The 18,164-nt window shown below is 46.9% G+C and overlaps 1 protein-coding gene across 3 annotated transcripts in view; it reads left to right on the top strand.

Annotated features, from left to right (window-relative positions):
• Dock8 (dedicator of cytokinesis 8) overlaps positions 1–17,311 on the top strand; it is a 254,630-nt gene extending 237,319 nt beyond the window's left edge. For all 3 annotated transcript variants that reach the window (XM_045144534.1, XM_045144663.1, XM_045144586.1), the window contains 4 exons: positions 5,091–5,234; positions 6,790–6,896; positions 15,690–15,860; positions 16,273–17,311. In XM_045144534.1, the coding sequence (XP_045000469.1) occupies positions 5,091–5,234; positions 6,790–6,896; positions 15,690–15,860; positions 16,273–16,333 (483 nt within the window). In that variant the 3' untranslated portion in view covers positions 16,334–17,311. The remainder of the gene's footprint in view (positions 1–5,090; positions 5,235–6,789; positions 6,897–15,689; positions 15,861–16,272) is intronic.
• Positions 17,312–18,164: the final 853 nt, after the last annotated feature.

Raw genomic sequence — 18,164 nt, 5'->3', positions numbered from 1 at the left:
AAAGTTTTTTAAAAAAAGAGAGAGAAAGAAAGAATCATGGTCATGGAGCTGTCCCCTTTGTCTCATGGTGCCAGGGAATCCCATTTAGGCAGTTCCATGTTTCCAAACACTCTTTCATATGAAATATTTAACATTTATATATCTCCAGCATAGTTTACATACTTAATTTTAATATTTGTGTTTCAAGGTAGGGTGTCCCTCTAGCTCAAGTTGACCTGGAATTCACTGCGTAGCGTCAGGGTAGCCTTGAACTCATGGTGATCCTCCTACCTCTGCCTCCCCAGTGCTGGGATTAAAGGCATGTGCCACCACTCCTGACCTAATTTTTTCATTTTAATTATAGATGTATATAAAATGTTCATATAATTGGTCCTTTAAACTCTCAGGTTTGAAATCCATGGTGTCAGTCAACCATGGATTGAATATTAGAGGAAAAGTTGCATTATAATAAGCATGTATGAGGTCGCCTTGGTCTTCTGGTGGTTGGAGACAGGAGCAATAGGGTGCAAAATATTCCAAAACCCTAGTGAAGGCCCCATCCTATCTTCCAGAGACTGTTTGTAAAGAGAGATCATAGATAGGTGAGCAAATTATGGTGCCTACATACGAACCAAGTGCCGAGATGTGCACAGACCTCTGATTGATATGAGAAAGTGCCTGACATAGTATGAAGCAAAAAAGCAGCAGTACAAAATTATATGCAGACTATGATCCATATTACACAGAGAAAAATCTAACTTTTAAAAAAGTGTGGGCCAGGTGTGGTGGCTCACACCTTTAATCCCAGCACTTGGTAGGCAGAGGTGGAGTATCACTGAGTTTGAGGCCACCCTGAGACTACATAGTGAATTCCAGGTCAGCCTGGGCTAGAGCAAGACCCTACCTCAAAAAAACAAACAAAAAAATTACATATTTAAAAACTTATGACTGCTTCAGACATTGTTGTGTTGTAAATTATTGGAAACAGAAGTGCAAGCAAGCAGTCCATTGAATTGATGGTGTGTTATAGGAAGTGTGCCAATGACACAGACAAATCATCTGCCAGATGGCCCCAGATTCCTCCTGTGGGTTTGTACAGCTACTTGTCTCTAGTTTCTTCATTTGTACATTGGAAAGAAAGACCTCTGTGTGCTGCAGAAGAATTAATCAAGAAAATATAATCAGGGCTGGAGAGAAGGCTTAGTGGGTAAGGTACTTGCCTGCAAAGCCAAAGGACCTAGGTTCGATGACCCACATAAGCCAGATACACAAGGTGATGCATGTATCTAGAGTTAATTTACAGCTCTGGCACACCCATTCTCTCTCTCTCTGCCTCTTTCTATCTTTTTTTGTTGTTTGTTTGTTTGTTTGTTTGAGGTAGGGTCTCACACTGGTCCAGGCTGACCTGGAATTAACTCTGTAGTCTCAGGGTGGCCTTGAACTCATGGCAATCCTCCTACCTCTGCCTCCCGAGTGCTGGGATTAAAGGCGTGCGCCACCACGCCCAGCTTCTTTCTATCTTTTAAATAAATAAATAAATAAAAATAAAATATTAACCTGGGTGTGGTGGCTCATGCTTTGAATCCCAACACTTGGGAGGCAGAGGTATGAAGATCACCATAAGTTCAAGGCTACCCTGAGACTACTTAGTGATTTCCAGGTCAGCCTGGGCTATAGTGAGACCCTACCTCAAAAAAAATATTTTAAAAAAGAAAGTATAATCACAGAATCATTCAAAATTATACAAGGCATGGACACATTAGTTTTCTCTAAAACACCTATGTGTTCATTTATATGTCATCCTTTTTATATAGGACCACAGCTCTTTTGTGACTTGTGGGTTGACTGAACATACTCAGCATTGTCTTTCTTATGCAAACCACAGCCATTTTCCATGTTTTTAAAAATAATTTTAAATTTGTTTTTATTTTTAATTATTTGAAAGAGAAAGAGGCAAATGGAGAAAGAATGGGTACACCAGGGCCTCCAGCCACTGCAAACAAACTATAGACACATAGACCACCTTGTACTAGCCTCAAAGTTCCTGAGGAAGCTGAAGAGATAGCTTAGTGGTTATGGCGTTTGCCTACAAAGCCAAAGGACCTAGGTTTGATTCCCCAGGACCCATGTAAACCACATGCACAAGGTGGCACATGCATCTGGAGTTTGTTTACAGAGGCTGAAGGCCCTAGTGTGCCCGTTCTCTCTCTCTCTCTCTCTCTCTCTCTCTCTCTCTCTGTCTCTCTCTCTCTCTTTGTGTCTTTCTCTCTCTCTCTCTCTCTCTGCCTCTTTCTATCTCTCTCTCAAATAAATAAATTAAATTAAATTTAAAATTTAAAAACCATAGGTCCTGAGAAATTGAACCTGGGTCCTTCAGCTTTTCAGGCAGGTGCATGAACTGCTAAGCCATCTCTCCAGCCCATTTTCCACGATTTTCAGTTTTGATTTTTGTACAGCAGAATGAGACCTTACAGATCCTCACCAAACAGTATGAGGGTGGGGGCTCCTTTTATGGTCCCCAAACCCCCGCCCCACCGTTCCCCGTTGTCTTGTGCACATCTACTATGACAGGAATTTTTATAGCAGCTCACTTTCCTGATGTCCTGCCCGAGCGCTTAGCTTGGTCTTCATACCAACAACTCTCTGTCTTTCCCCACCCTTGGTTCATCGCTTTATTCATGACTTAATTAGACTAGGTCATTAAAAGAACAAGTGTGCAGGCCGAGTCACGTCTGCGGGTGTGCGCTGAGCTGCGGCCCTGCGCATGTTGAGTGAGGCCAGTGCCTCGGGGCCTCCGTGTCTCGCAGCGGCCTGAGAGCCTGGACTGGGGATGTAAAGAAGTTGGCTAAGGCATCTGCCATGTTTCTTACTGCTTTGGACTTTTGAACCCGAAGACATTCTGGGCATAGCACAGAAAGACATTATCCCCACAAGCATTCTCTTAGCTTCTTAGCCAGACATAATTTCCCAAGAACCTCAGTGTGTTCCTTTACACGAGGGCTAGGTAATGTAGTGCCACAGACTGTGTGTCAGGCAGGGATCTCTGGAGGAACCACCGCGAGAATAAATTCGTATTATAAAGGGGATTTGTTGGATTAGCTTACAGGATATGAGCTGGGCAGTCCAACAATAGCCCTCTGTAGGTTTGAGTGTTAGAGAAGCCTAGCTGCAGGCTGGAGGCTTCCTGGAGAGCCGCTGGTCTGCAGACCATGTTGGAAGGCTGAGGAAACTTGCTGCCAACGTCAACAAAGGACAAAGCAGGGTAGTTACACGTGAGACTGAACAGCGAGGGTAGCCAGGTAAAAAGCACGCTGCAAGCCAGTAGCACAGGCAACGAGAGCAGGGGCTGTTTTCTCAGAACTTCTTTAAGTGGACTCCACCGCCAGAAGGACCGTCCACTGTGGAGGAAGGACTTCCTCCCTCAGTTACTCCTTTCTGGAAACCTCACAGCCCCACTCAATGGCTGTATCTCTTGATTCCTAATTTGATCAAGTTGATAACAGAGCTTAACCATCCCAGGCTGCATGGTGCGGACAACGGAAATGTGTTGTCTTGTGGTTCTGCAGGCTGGGAGGCTCAAACTCAGGGGTTGCCAGTTGGTTCCCTGTGAGGGCTGAGGGGGAGAACCTGCCCCATGGCTCTCTCCTGGGCCTGGAGGCTTCTCTCGGGGTCTGCCCACAGCATCATTCCTCTGCACGTGCTATGCCCTCCTTTCCTGGTCATAGAAGGGTACCAGTTCGATTGAATTAGGGCCCACCCTAATGATCTCAGTTTACTTCCATAAGTAAGGTCATACATTCTAAGTCTTGGCAGTTAGGGATTCATTCAACATGTGGGTTTGGGGGAACGCAGGATTTGACCCGTCACATTCAGGAAGGACCCTAACCCAAATCACTGATCTTACTACATTGCCCTTGCCAAGTACGTCCCTTCGTAGGCATCACCTTCAGGTTGGGCTAACAAGGCACCCTAACAATGGCATTAGTGATGCCAAGGCTTATGCAATGATGAGAAAGAAAATTTCAGGTGCTTTTCTTCCCTGTTGTAACTGGGGTATTTGATCAATAATAGAAAAATAAACTTAGGGCTGGAGGGATGGCTTAGCAGTTAAGGCACTTGCCTGCAAAGCCAAAGGATCCAGTTCAATTCTTCAAGACCCACGTAAGCCAGATGCACAAGGTGATATATCCGTCTAAGTTTGTTTGCAGTGGCTGGAGGCCCTGGCATTCTCATTCTTTCTCTCTCTCTGTCCCTCCCTCTTTCTCTTAAATAAATAAATATCATTGCTATATTAGCTGGGCATGGGGGCACATGCCTTTAAAAAAAAAAAGGAAAGAAAGAAAGGGGCTGGAGAGATGGCTTAGCTGGTAAGCGCTTGCCTGTGACAGCTAAGGATCTCAGTTTGAGGCTCAGTTCCCCAGTACCCATGTAAGCCAGATGCACAAGGTGGCACATGCATCTGAAGTTCATTTGCAATGGCTGGAGGCCCTGATATGCCCATTCTCTCTCTCTCTCTCTCTCTCTTTCTCTCTCTCTCTCTCTCTCTCCCTCCCTCCTTCTTTCTCTCTTTGTCGCTCTCAAATAAATAAACAGAAATGCAATAGGCTTTGAATATAGGCATAATTGTGATCAAATTAGGACTCCTCCACCCCACCCCACCTACTGCATATGGATTGTACCTGAACTTGTAAATTCCCCTTTGACTATAAAACAGAGAGAAGACTGAAAAATAAAATGGTAAATGCATGTGATTTTCTTAGAACATATACGTACTGAAGAAAAGTTAGGCCTTTCCTCCTTTTACTATTTTGTTGTTGTTTTTGTTTTTCGAGGTAGGGTCTCACTCTAGCCTAGGGTGACCTGGTACTTACTCTGTAGTCCCAGGCTGGCCTCAAACTCACAAGGGATCCTCCTACCTCTGCCTCCCAAGTGCTGGCATTAAAGGCATGCTCCACCATGCCCAGCAGGCCTGCTCAGGTTATTTCAGATTACTTCAAAAGTCTTTCCTTAGCTGCCTCTTCAAATCCAGGGCCCTCCCTGCCAGAGCGCCAGGCTTGCCCGCAGCCTGTACTGGAGACCATGACCTCCTTTCGTCTCTGTCTTCCATTCAGTTTGTTCTGACTCCAATTGAAGTTGCCATTGAAGACATGAAGAAGAAGACCCTGCAGCTAGCAGTGGCCGTCCACCAGGAGCCCCCTGATGCAAAGATGCTGCAGATGGTGCTGCAGGGCTCGGTGGGAGCCACTGTCAACCAGGTAAGCAGGGCCAGCTTTGTTTTGATTATGGTGCCTACACCCTTCTTTCTAGGGGTTCAGGAGGAGTCTGATCCACATGCAACATTCCTAAGCCTAGACATTGTGTCTGTGCAGTGCTTTAAAAATAGTTTGGGGCTGGAGAGATGGCTTAGCGGTTAAGATACTTGCCTGCACAGCCAAAGAACCCAGGTTCAACTCCCCAGGACCCACATAAGCCAGATGCACAAGGGAGGGCATGCATCTGGAGTTCATTTGCAGTGGCTGGAGGCCCTGGCATACCCATACTCACTCTCTCTTTCTCTCTCTCTCTCTCTTTCCCTGCCTATTTCTATATGTCTCTATTTCTCTCTCCCTCTCTCTCTCTCTCTCTCTCCCCCCCCCCCGTCTGTCTCTGAAATAGATAAATTAATAAGAGGCTCTTCATTTAAGAACCAAGGTAGAAATGAATTCCTCAGAAGGGGCGGGCCAGGTTTAAGGAGTGCCATTGTTTCCCCAGAGTCTCTACTTTGGGTCCAGACTTGACAGCAAGACTGAGAACTGGAGCCCCGTTGAAGAGAGCTGAGTCACACCCTGTGCAGCAGAGCTGTTTGCAAGGGCTTGAGACTAATTTAAGAATATGTATAGAGCAGAGAAGAAAAGGCCTAGGCCAGCCATCTTCTGGGTCATTCACCCAATACATGCCACATGCTGAGGGTGTTTCCAACTAGGAGCAACCTGGGACAGGTTCCTTGGGCCACTTTGACAAGACTGGACTTCTCAGACCTGTTAGAACCTTCACACCTAAGCTCAGCATGGAACTTAGCCAGTCCCACATGGAGGGAGGTCCAAGCCCGGTGCTATCTGTCTAGCAGGCCCCTTGATGTCAGTTCTAGGTCTGCTCTTCTCCACACCTCCACACTTGCAATCCCAACAAGTGTCATCTTCCCTTAGTCAGCACCCCTCCACCTGGGGTACCCCTGCAGAAGGGCTGAGCCTGCTTAACATCGTGGAACAAGGACAGCAGACCAGAGAAATGACTATTGTGTTTCCAAGATTAGAAACGTGATGGGAAGCTTTTGCTTTGCGAGCCCCAGTCCTTTGAGGAAAATGGAAGACTTTTTAAATCACAACTATAGACTGCATACGTACAGCATTTCTCTGGCTCAAACCTGCACTTACACAAAATGGCCCCACACTATAGCAAGTAGGTAACAACTATGCACAGAGGGATAAAGGCAGCCACCGCTCCAGAGAAACAACGCTAGGCTTTACATTCAGTTCAGTTGCATTGTGTTCCTCTATGAACGGGAAGCTATAGCAGTGTGTTGCATTGAGAAAATACATTTGTACCAGTAAGTATTCTAAAGTTCCTGAGCCCTCCCAAGGAATCATTTCCTGAGGGGCTTACGACCTTCTTTGGCTGTTTGTTTTAGTGAGCCAAACTATAAAATTAAATGTTCAAACAATGGAGCCAGTCCAACATTCTCTCCTAAGTAATTGAATTTTCTATCCAATATCAGTATTGTTCTCTTTATTATTATTATTATTTTTTTTTTTTTTTTGCTTTTTCCATCAGGGACCATTGGAGGTGGCCCAAGTGTTCTTGGCTGAAATTCCAGCTGACCCAAAGCTCTACCGACATCACAACAAGCTGAGGTTATGCTTTAAGGAATTCATAATGCGGTAAGAAGGAAAGCGCCGGAAACAGCAGCACAGCAGTGGTCCTCTAAGTGAGGTCCCTGAAGGGGGGCTGGGGGTGCAGTGCAGTGGTGGAGGGCTTGCTAGCATGCATGAGGCCCGGGTTCCATCCTCAGCACCACAAAAATACATCAACAAAAAGAAAACAAGCAAGGTGTGGTGGCGCACGCCTTTAATCCCAGCACTCGGGAGGCAGAGGTAGGAGGATCGCTGTGAGTTCAAGGCCACCCTGAGACTACAGTGAATTCCAGATCAGCCTAGACTAGAGTGAGACCCTACCTCCAAAAAAAAAAAAAAAAAAAGAAAGAAAGAAAGAAAAAGAAAACAAGTAGCTGGGAGAGGTGGCACATACCTTTAATCCCAGCACTTGGGAGACAGAGGTAGGAGGATATCCGTGAGTTTGAGGCCACCCTGAGAATACACAGTGAATTCCAGGTCAGCCTGAACTGGAATAAGACCCTGCCTCAAAAACCAAAAAAAAAAAAAAAAAAAAAAAAAAAAAGGAAAGAGAGAGAGAGAGAGAAAGAAAGAAAACAAGCATATCCCGGGGTAGCACTCAGAGCTGTGGAATCAGAGCCTCTGGGGTGGGGCCCACCTATCTACAGTTTGACAAGCTGGCCAGGGACACGCTGCAATTGAGGGCAGAAGACCAACACGGTGTGAACTGTCACGACTGTCGCTTTGCCTGCAGACTGCATCACATCTCTCATTGCATGCATACCACAGAGTCACACTGTAAGACAGGCACCATCATCTTCATTACACCAAAGGAGTCAGAGGTTTCGATGTGGAAAGGAAGCCACTGGTGGTCAATCAGCCAGTTGGCAGCAGAACTTAGTTCAAAGGTCTTTGCATAGCCAATCTCTGTAATTCTCCAAGTCATGTACTCACTTATTTTAGAACCTGAAACGTAGACGTTGCCTCAAATGCACAGACCAAGGCAAGGTTCTAGGGCTGGGCTCTTCCAAAGGTGTTAGTCAAAAAAGTACTTCCCCTCATGTCAGACCAGCCTCCACTGTGTTCCTGAACTCTGCAGTGGAGCCAGAGTCAATGGAAGTAGGTTTAGCATGGGCAGGAAATGGACCTTTACCCAAGGCCTGGCGGTCTCTCACACCACAGCCAGGTGCACTGGATCTTCCATGGCCCTAAGAAGAATGAGAAGGAAGGATGTGATACCAGAGAGAGTCATCAGGAAAATGTGCACAGATACATCTTACCATCTCAAACCTTACAGGAAAGCATGAACTATGGGCTAGCCTCATGTGGTGGATGGGGAGGAAGGAAGCTAAAAGTTCAAGTTTACTAAGTTTAATGAAAACCCATCAAAATGCTGGTGTTGCTTGAAGTTAGAAATACTGCCTTTGAGCCGGGCATGGTGGCACACGCTTTTAATCCCAGCACTCAGGGGGCAGAGGTAGGAAGATCACTGTGAGTTCCAGGCCAGCCTGAAACTACATAGTTAATTCCAGGTCAGCCTGGGCTAGAGTGAGACCTTACCTTGAACAACTAGAAAAAGAAAGAAAGAGAGAGAGAGAGAGAGAGAGAGAGAGAGAGAGAGAGAGAGGGGGGGGGGAGAGGGAAGGAGGAAGGGAGGAAAGAAGGAAGGGAGGGAGGGAAGGAGGGAGGAGGAAGTAAAGAAGGAAGGAAAGAAAATAAGAAGGAAGGGATACTGCCTTTGTCACAGTTTTAAGGAGAAATATGCAACTTTGCTATGTGAAGAGGAGATACCTATTCCTACAGCCAAGCACAAGTGCTTGGGAATGGGATATGCACATGGCTGTGTGTGTGTGTGTGTGTGTGTGTGTGTGTGTGCATGTGCATGTAGACCTAGTGTGTAGAGGTATTTGGTTTTCTTTTTGATAGAAACACTGGCATTGCACTCAACTTAGATTTTCTTTAATAGCAGGAATGTGTGAAACAAAAGGCTAGGAAAATATTTGGGGAATTTTTTAGAATTACTTACTTTCCACATACTTATTTTCATTTAAAATTAATTGTGGTTAAAAGCCTCCAAAGTTGGCAGTGGTCCAAGCCCCGCTGGACCGCAGGGGGCCCGTGGAATGTTGAGTGAGGGTGGATTGCCCCAGGTACAAACATCGTTGCGGACTGCAGAGGCCTGAGGTTCCTGTGCTCCTGGTGACAGGGCCCACCTCGGCACCACTGAGCTTTGAGTAAAGCAACGTAGAGACCAGAAAAGGCAGATCTGTAAAGGCTGGAATGGTGGGGAGAGGCTTGATGGAAAAACATCCCTCCTGTCTTAAAGAAAGAAGATAGTAGCCAAAGAGAGCCATTGCTGTCAAGTGGACGGTAGTGACTGTAGGACTCGGTCGGGAATGCCACTGGCACCTCAGGGCTCGCCAGTGTCCAGCTGGGGCATTGCGCTACGGAGAGCGCACTGGGACGAAGCGGATCACAGCAGCAGTAACAGTAACCGAAGCTCTGCGCTGAAATTAAACAGATATGAGGAAACTTGTTGAGAGAAGAGGTGACTTTGTTTTGTTTTGAGTTCACGTCAGTTTCCTCTGATGAATCTTACAGCCCAGTATCTCATGGGGATTGTCTTCTCCAAGACTGTGCCTAGATAAGGTGTACCTAGCCAGTCCCTACGGGCTGTGTATCAGACCCTGGCCCCAGGAAAAGCCACTGGAAAAAGCCAGGTTGCATGAAACTTGTCCCCCACAAGCAATACAAAGGAAATGCATTTTCCTAAGGACAGACCTTTAATCCATGCACCATCATCTTCCCCCGATGACCTGCAAAAATGCCAGATTTTTCAAGGTCAAATTCACCTTTAAAATGCTATTCTAGCCAGGCATGGTGGCATACTCTTGTAATCTCAGCATTTGGGAGGTGGAGGAAGGAAGATTGCTCTTTGAGGCCAGCCTAAGCTACACAGTGAATTCAAGGCAGCCTGTGATTCCTAGTGGAACCCTAGCTAAAAATAAAAGTAAAATGAAAGTGCTGTGCTTGAACCCCTCTAGTGGCTATTCCCATGGGAAATCAGGCTATAAGCTCCCTGTCTGCACTTGGCCTGCGGTGAGGTTCTCAGGAAGTCATACATTAGCGGAGCTTCCCAAACTACCCTGTGCTCATGAACCTGGAGGTCTTGTCAGGATGCAAATTCTGATTTGCTAGGTCTGGAATGGAGGCCAAGACTCTGCATTTGTTGTTTGAGACTGTATAGCCCAAGTTATCCTCTCCCATGCAATCCCCCTGCCTCAGGCTCTCAAGTACTAGCATTACTGGTGTGTGTCTCCCCACCCCAAGGCCCAGACTCTGCGCTCTGATCAGCCCCAGGGTGCTCCTGCAAGGTGCCTGGCTGAGCCGAGGTTGCTCGCTGGCCTCCTGGTCCTGATCTCCCCCAGCTCCTCTGGCCTTCACTCAGGCCATCTCCATTGTCATTCCCCTCCTTTGCCATCCTGGTCCTCCCTTCAGAAATGCTCCAACTGCCAGTCTTAGGCAAGTGTGGATGCCAGCTCACCACCTAGATCTGGTGCCCACTGAGGCCATGCTCTGTGCCATCATGTGGACAGTCGAGGGCCAACGCAGCCAAAGCAGGCTGTGGGCAGGACATCCCGGCCGGTCCCGGCGGCATCAGGGCCGACAGCAGTCGGCTTTCCTTCCACTTTATGGAACACAGGCCACAGTGATAGGTAACATAAGGTCACTGGAACCCGTCCGACTATACAGTCGAAGGAATGTGGGTGTTAGAGCACATCGAGCACACTGACTTGCCCCACTGCTGAGCTAAGCTAAGTGCAGGGAGGAGTCACATTGTATGTTGTCAGGGTGTTTACACGGGCACCCTTGCTGCCCCAGTCTGCTTTCAAACGGCAGAGGTTATGTCAGTGGAAAATAGGGGTGGCAGGCTGTCTGCCCTTATTCCCCTTCTGTTGTACCTCTTCCACCAGTGCAGTCTGTAGGTAGACACTCCGGAGTTTGAGGGCACCCCTGAGCCAGCCTATCTCCACAGAGACATCCTGGGAGGAATGGCCCTGCTGGGTCAGCAGCTGCTCTGACTAGCTGGAACAGACCAGACCTGGCCAGGAAGGGGCTGCAAAGTCAGGTGCAGTCCTCCCTGCCTCGTCCTGGGCAAGGAGACATCTGGAGACCCAGGAACCCAAAGCAGACAGATGCCACACCTGTCTCCCTCTGCCTCACCAATGCCCCCAGACCATTATAGATATGGGGGGGGTGGCTTTCCCACATCTTCTTCCTCGTATCTGAACATATTCATTCCAATAAAGCCTGCAGGATTTAAATTTTTATATATATATATATTTAAATGAGAGACAACAGGGCTGGAGAGATGGCTCAGTGACCTTAAGGTGCTTGCTTGCAAAGCCTAAGGACCTGGGTTCAAATCCCCAGTACCTACGTAAAACCAGATGCACAAGGTAGCACATGCGTCAGGAGTTCATTTGCAGTGGCTAGAGGCCCTGGCGTGTCCTCTCTCCCTCTCACTCTCTCTCTCTCTCTCTCTCTCATAAGTAAGTAAAATCAGAGAAAACAGTATTCAAGGTCTGTTATAGATTGTCTTTAAGGGAGGTATTTTCCAAATACTCCAGTGGATTTCTGTACACACACACACACACACACACACACACACACACACACACTCCCCTCCTCTTCCTTTCCCATTCCACCTATAGTGAACTCCCCTGTTGGTACAGTGAGATTCTCTGCTCTTCTCATAGCCTACCCTGTCCTGTCTTCTCGGTCAAGCTCTGGTCCCCTTGCTCTCTAGCTTTGGGGATGGGGACAATGGTGAAGGTTTTTTGAGGCTGATACTGAAAGAAAATTGGTTCTGTTGTACTTAGCAGGTCCCCCAGGCCTGCTCCTAGGCAGCACATACAAAACTGGACACCTTCCAAATCCCGCCAGGCTACTGCACCTCTCTGAGGGACACAGCTCCTCTTGGGCAACTCATCCAGAGGAGGCAAGGCTCGCTGCATGGGGCAACAGAAAAATCAAGCCACTGCTGGTCCCTGTCTGCCACGGGCCCATGCTCCCCATCAGCAGGAAAAGGGGCTTCCCCAGGCAGCAGTGTCACTTCTCTCTAGGCAGGGCAGCCAGTTTTGACTAAGCAGCTCTCGCCAGAGGTCATGGCAGATCCAGTGCCTCACACACTCGACACCATTTCACCCCGCAGACCCATTTGATTGATAAAGGAAAAGAGGTTAAAGGAGATTAAGATTGGCCAGTGGAGGGCTGGAGAGATGGCTTAGCGGTTAAGCATTTGCCTGTGAAGCCTAAGGACTTCAGTTCAAGGCTCAATTCCCCAGGACCCACATAAGCCAGATGCACAAGGTGGTGCATGCATCTGGAATTCATTTGCAGTGGCCTGGAGGCCCTGGTGCACCCATTCTCTCCCTCCCTCCCTCTCTCTCTCTCTCTCTCTCTCTCTCTCTCTCTCTCTCTCTCTCTCTCATTCTCTCTGCCTCTATCTCCATCTGTCTGTCACTCTCAAATAAATAAATAAGGGGGGGAGATTTAAGCCAGGTCTGGTGGCACACCCCTTTGATCCCAGCTCTTGGGAGGCAGAGGTAGGAGGATTGCTGTGATTTTGAGGCCACCCTGAGACTACATAGTGAATTCCAAGTCAGCCAGGGATAGAGTGAGACCGTACCTGGAAGCCTGGCATGGTGGCTCACGTCTTTAATCCCAGCACTCCGGAGGCAAAGGTAGGAGGATCACCATGAGTTCAAGGCTGCCCCAGGTCTACATAGTGAATTCCAGGTCAGCCTGGGCTAGAGTAAGACCTTCCCTTGAAAAACCAAAAATAACAAAATAAATAATATAAGCCTCCTGCTGGTTTTACCTGTGTATCAACACTGTTTTAAGCACTTTATATATTTTAACTCATTCAATCTTTATATTCCTGCCTATTCTTACTACCACATCACAGATGTGATATTAAACAGGTTGAAGAGATTATTATAATTATTATAATCTTTGTTTAGTATCACAAACCCAGTAAGCAGCAGAGCAGGATTCAGAGTTGAGCTCTCCATCTCGAGTCTGTCCTCATAAGCACTATGACTACTATGTTACACTGTTTCCTTTAGGAACACTGTTCAGTGGCTAGTAATAGACAACAGAATTTGGAGAATCTTAAATAAGTTACATATTTTCTCTCACATAAAATAAGATTGTGCCAGGCATGGTGGTGCACACCTTTAATCCCAGCACTCCAGAGGCAGAGGTAGGAGGATCATTGTGAGTTCAAGGCCACCCTGAGACTACATAGTGAATTCCAGGTCAGCCTGAGCTAGGGTGAGTGAGACTCTACCTCAAAATAATAATAATGATAATAATAATAATATAAGAGTAGTCAACATAAAGCCATGTGGTAACCCTGGCGCTCTCTCTTTCTCTCTCTTTTTTTTTTTCCCTGCCATGCTGGAGATGTAACACATCTATTTTAATGGTCACAGTATATTACAGATAAGACTATAAATCCATGATCCTGTGTTTCCCAAAAAGTTGCTGTTCTTGAAGAGGAAAATTTAGAGCATGGCCCTCTTTAGCTTACAGATTTTAGTTAACATATAGAAACTATTTTACTTTTAATTAAGTACTTATGGACTATAACCCAAGTGGCAGAAGAGAACCCAGAAAGTGTAAATGAAATAATTGATTGGCCACATGTGGTGACGTCTGCTTACAATCCTAGCACTCAGGAGGCTGAGGTAGAAGGATCACTGTGAAGTCAAGGGCAGCCTGGTCAATATAGCAAGTGACGGGCTTCGTTGCTGTGGGCCTGTGGTCAGAGCGTCCTGACGGTGGGAGCGCGCAGTAGAGGAGGCTGCCTGCCACCTGGGCTCCAGGAAGAAAGGAAAAAGAACATGGGGCCAGGGAAAAAATACAGCATCCCTTCAAGGACCTGAAACAGGCTGTTAGAGGGTATAGGAAAGTCCTTGAACCCCAAACCCTAGGTTCATGTCTACTTCTGACCAAAGAATTGGATAAAATAAGACTAAGAAGGATATATCTTATATCTTTTATGTTTATTGATTTATATTTGAGAGAGACAGAGAATGAGTCTGGCAGGGCCGCGAGCCACTGCAGACAAACTCCAGATGCCTATGCCACGATGTGTGTGTGTCTTAGGTGGGTACTGGGGAGTCCAGCCTGCTCCTTAGGCTTCTCAGGCAAGGGAAGTCTTAACCACTAAGCCATCTCTCCAGCCCAAGATAATTATTAAATTATTATATATATTGAGAGAAGTATATAAACAAGGGAAGGGGCTGGAGAGATGGCTTAGCGGTTAAGCGCTTGCCTGTGAAGCCTAAGGACCCCAGTTCGAGGCTCAATTCCCCAGGACCCACGTTAGCCAGATGCACAAGGGGCGCACATGTCTGGAGTTCGTTTGCAGAGGCTGGAAGCCCTGGCGCGCCCATTCTCTCTCTCTCCCTCTATCTGTCTTTCTCTCTGTGTCTGTCTCTCTCAAATAAATAAATTTAAAAAAAAATTAGGGCTGGAGAGATGGCTTAGCAGTTAAGCATTTGCCTGTGAAGCCTAAGGACCCCGGTTCGAGGCTCAATTCCCCAGGACCCACGTTAGCCAGATGCATAAGGGGGCGAACGCGTCTGGAGTTCGTTTGCAGTGGCTGGAGGCCCTGCCACGCCCATTCTCTCGGTCTCTGCCTTTCTCTCTGTCGCTGTCAATAAATAAATAAATAAAAACTTTAAAAAAAATTAAAAAAGGATTCCTTAAAAAAAGAAAAAAGAAAAAACAAGGGAAGGAAAATAAATAGACTCATGTGGTCTGAGAGCCCATGAGATGAGCCTGGAAGAAATGTAAAGAGAGTTAGAGAGAAAGAAAGTCCAAAGAGCTCCTGCCATGTGGAGGGCAGCGGGGCCCGGGCGGGAGCGCTAAAGAGCTCATGTGGGTCTGTGGGAGTTAAGGGCTTCTCCCCTCATCTCAGCCCAATGGCTAAGGTGAAGGGGAGACTCACGAGAACCTGGAGACTCTCGGGTGATGAACAGGCCACCCAGAGAAGTTGTCCTCCCCTGGTAAACGTATTGATAACCTGACGGTGGCGGCCCTGCCTTCCGGCTCAAGTGAGCCAGTGAGACAGCCAAGCAGTCTGGGCTTGAAGCCGACTCAGGAGGAGGTTAGTCATGATGCCACGTTCTGGGGGCTGAATTTGACCAACCACAATGATAAGATTAAATCCTAAGAAATAAGACTGACCCCAGGAGGGTGTTTGTGGAAAAATGATCTAGGGAAGAGATAAGAAGTCAGATCATAGCCGCGCATGGTGGCGCATGCCTTTAATCCCAGCACTCGGGAGGCAGAGGTAGGAGGATCGCCATGAGTTCAAGGCCACCCTGAGATGACAGAGTTAATTCCAGGTCAGCCTGAGCTAGAGTGACACTCTACCTCGAAAAACCGAAAAACAAAACAAAAAAAAAAAAAAAAAAAAAAAAAGTGGAAACTACAAGGATACTGTCAGGGCCCAGACCCCTTAACTGCCTAACAAAGCTACCTGACTCCCCCTCAGACCCACTCCAACTAAGTGCTGCCTGCCATGTTTCTCCCAATCGCCCACCAAATCAGGAACCCAGCAGCGGAGCCCACGGATGGATTCTACGCCCTCCTGAGCTCCTCACTCCCCAAAGGCCCATTAGCTGATAAGTAAACCTCTGGTTTTTGTGGAACATTTTAGATCCAAGCCCTACCAGAGGTACTCAAAAAATGTAACATACTGTCCTTGTCCCCAAGTTGCTCAGCAGTCCAAACTCATTTCCCCACCCCACAATTTTCATCCAGATGTGGCGAGGCTGTGGAGAAAAACAAGCGGCTTATTACCGCAGAGCAGAGGGAGTATCAGACGGAACTCAAAAAGAACTACAACAAGCTGAGAGAGAGCCTCAGGCCCATGATCGAGAGGAAGATTCCAGAGCTCTACAAGCCCATATTCAGAGTTGAGAGTCAAAAGAGGTAAGAAGGCAAAGGGCAGGGAGGTCTCTTCCTGGGGATAAGAGGTCACTGGGGTGTCACAGGTCAGGCCTGCTCAGTTCCTCTCGGTCAACTGCAGCGTTCTCAGGGCATATTGGGGCCTGGAATCAGAGACGCCTCCGGTGAGAGCTGTGTGCACGCCTCTCAACCTTCCCCTGAGCTCTCCAGCTTCTTCTTGCTGGTCTTGAGCCAGCATCATCCTGCCTGGGCCAAATTATGGTGTGTGTGTGTGTTTACATGCACTTGGGCCCAGTGTGCAGATGTATCAGACCCTCCACTCACTTACCAAGCTCTCCGGGACCGTGTCCTTTTCTGGTGTGTAATTTCCCCCCACCCTTCTTTAAAACGCTAATTGATCCCCTTTCTGTGTTCTCTCTTTTCTCCTCAATTTCAGAGACTCTTTCCACAGATCTAGTTTCAGGAAATGTGAAACCCAGTTGTCACAGGGCAGCTAAGAAAAGCCACCTTTGCCCACGGTTGACCGATGCTCTGTGGCCTGAGGACTCACTGATACTTCAAACACGGGATAGCAATCCACCCAGGACTGACCACTCACTCCCTGCCCAGCCTGCGCGCTGGGAGCTTGGCGGGTCAAGGGACCACGGAGTGACTCCCACATGCAATCTTAACTAGATCTTGGCCAAGCCAGGGGGTTGGAGTAGAGGTGGGCAGAAGGTAATCAGAGGTAACTGTATTTATTAAAGTGTGTTTTTCTCAGTGTTGTACAAAGCCAAGCATAAACTGCTTCTGCTGGATGGGCGGTCACTGTCCACCCCAGAAGTGACTTCCTCTTGTCTATATTTGAGTTTATAGGACAAACTCAGTGGTTCGAGAAGTGGAAACATGGTCCACTGGCTGTGAGCTTCACGCATCTCCTCTCTGGAAGGGACATTTTATAATAAGCTATAGGGAATGTGTAAAAAGTCTTCAATAAATCTGTGAGGGGAGCCTTACTGGAAGCGTATACACAATGATGGCTGGGAACTGGGGAATAGATTCTTCAGGAATTTGTTACCATTTTAGCCTTCTGGTTTTGGGGGACCAAGTGAGCAGCATCCCATTGCTTCTGCTTTATGAGTGCTGCTAAGCTGAGTGCACACACGTGTGCAGAGGCACACTCCAAGCCCTGCTTTAGGAGAAGGAGGGCACATGACCCTCAGCCACGCGTCGCTGATGCTGAGTCCACTTTAATGGAAACAAGTCTCCTATGCTGTTAGCCGTTTTGTCTTATGCTCGCTCTCCCCACCCTCTTTTTCTCCTCTCTGGAACAGTCTGTACTTTTACAAAAGGATAATATCTCTGCTTTCATTTCAGAACACTGTGTTCTCCGACTGCTATGAAAATACATTCAGATTTGAATTCTTTTGACCATGTACTTTAGGAGAAGGATGAACAAAGTTATTATTTCAGAAGTAAATTATATATTTTTACTATAACTGATGACCTTGACTGATTCTAAAGATGGAATAAGAAGGGAAAGCAAAATGTTTCCTTTTGCAACCGGTGTTTTGTTTCTTTGACAACTCAGAGTGTTGTAAAGCTTCAGAGACAAATACAATTACTGTGGCCTTAGTCAGCAGTCCTGGCCACAGTGGCACCTGTAATGCAGTATTTAATCTTTCTAGTCATGTTAGTGAACTCAGTTTGGGGGTTCCAGGGAGGTTAATGCATCCCTCAGGTATGCATTAAGGTATATTCTGAAAGAGAATATTTTTAAAGAAAATAATAATTAAGGCTTACTAGTTTAAATGTTAGACATTTTTAAGCATTTGAGGTAGAATTTTTTCTTTTACATATTTGATTTTTATTTATTAATTACACAGAGAGAGAGAGAGAATGGGCTTGCCAAGGCTTCCGCCTACTGCAAATGAACTCCAGATACATGCACTACTATAAACATCTGGTTTATGTGGGTTCTGGGGAATCCAACCTGGGTTCTTAGGTTTCACAGGCAAATGCCTTAGCTGCTAAGCCATCTTTCCAGCCCCTGAGGCAGAACTTTTTCTAAAAGTACATTATACATCTAATTTTTTTTCAGGGGTGGGGGTCTTCAAGGTAGAGTCTTGCTATAGACCAGGCTGACCTGGAATTCACTATGTAGTCTCAGAGTAGCTTTGAACTCATGGTGAGCCTCCTACCTCTGCCTCCCAAGTGCTAGGATTAAAGGCTTCCACCAACATGCCTGGTTTAAAATGTTTATTTATTTGAGAGCTAGAGAGGGACAGATACAGAAAGAATGGGTGCACCAGGGCCTCTAGCCACTGTAAACAAACTCCAGATGCCTGC

Source organism: Jaculus jaculus, chromosome 1 (assembly GCF_020740685.1).
Source record: "Jaculus jaculus isolate mJacJac1 chromosome 1, mJacJac1.mat.Y.cur, whole genome shotgun sequence".
NCBI classification, from domain to species: domain Eukaryota; kingdom Metazoa; phylum Chordata; class Mammalia; order Rodentia; family Dipodidae; genus Jaculus; species Jaculus jaculus.
The sequence above is the reverse complement of the archived record's forward strand: the minus strand, read 5'-3'. Positions and strand labels throughout refer to the sequence as shown.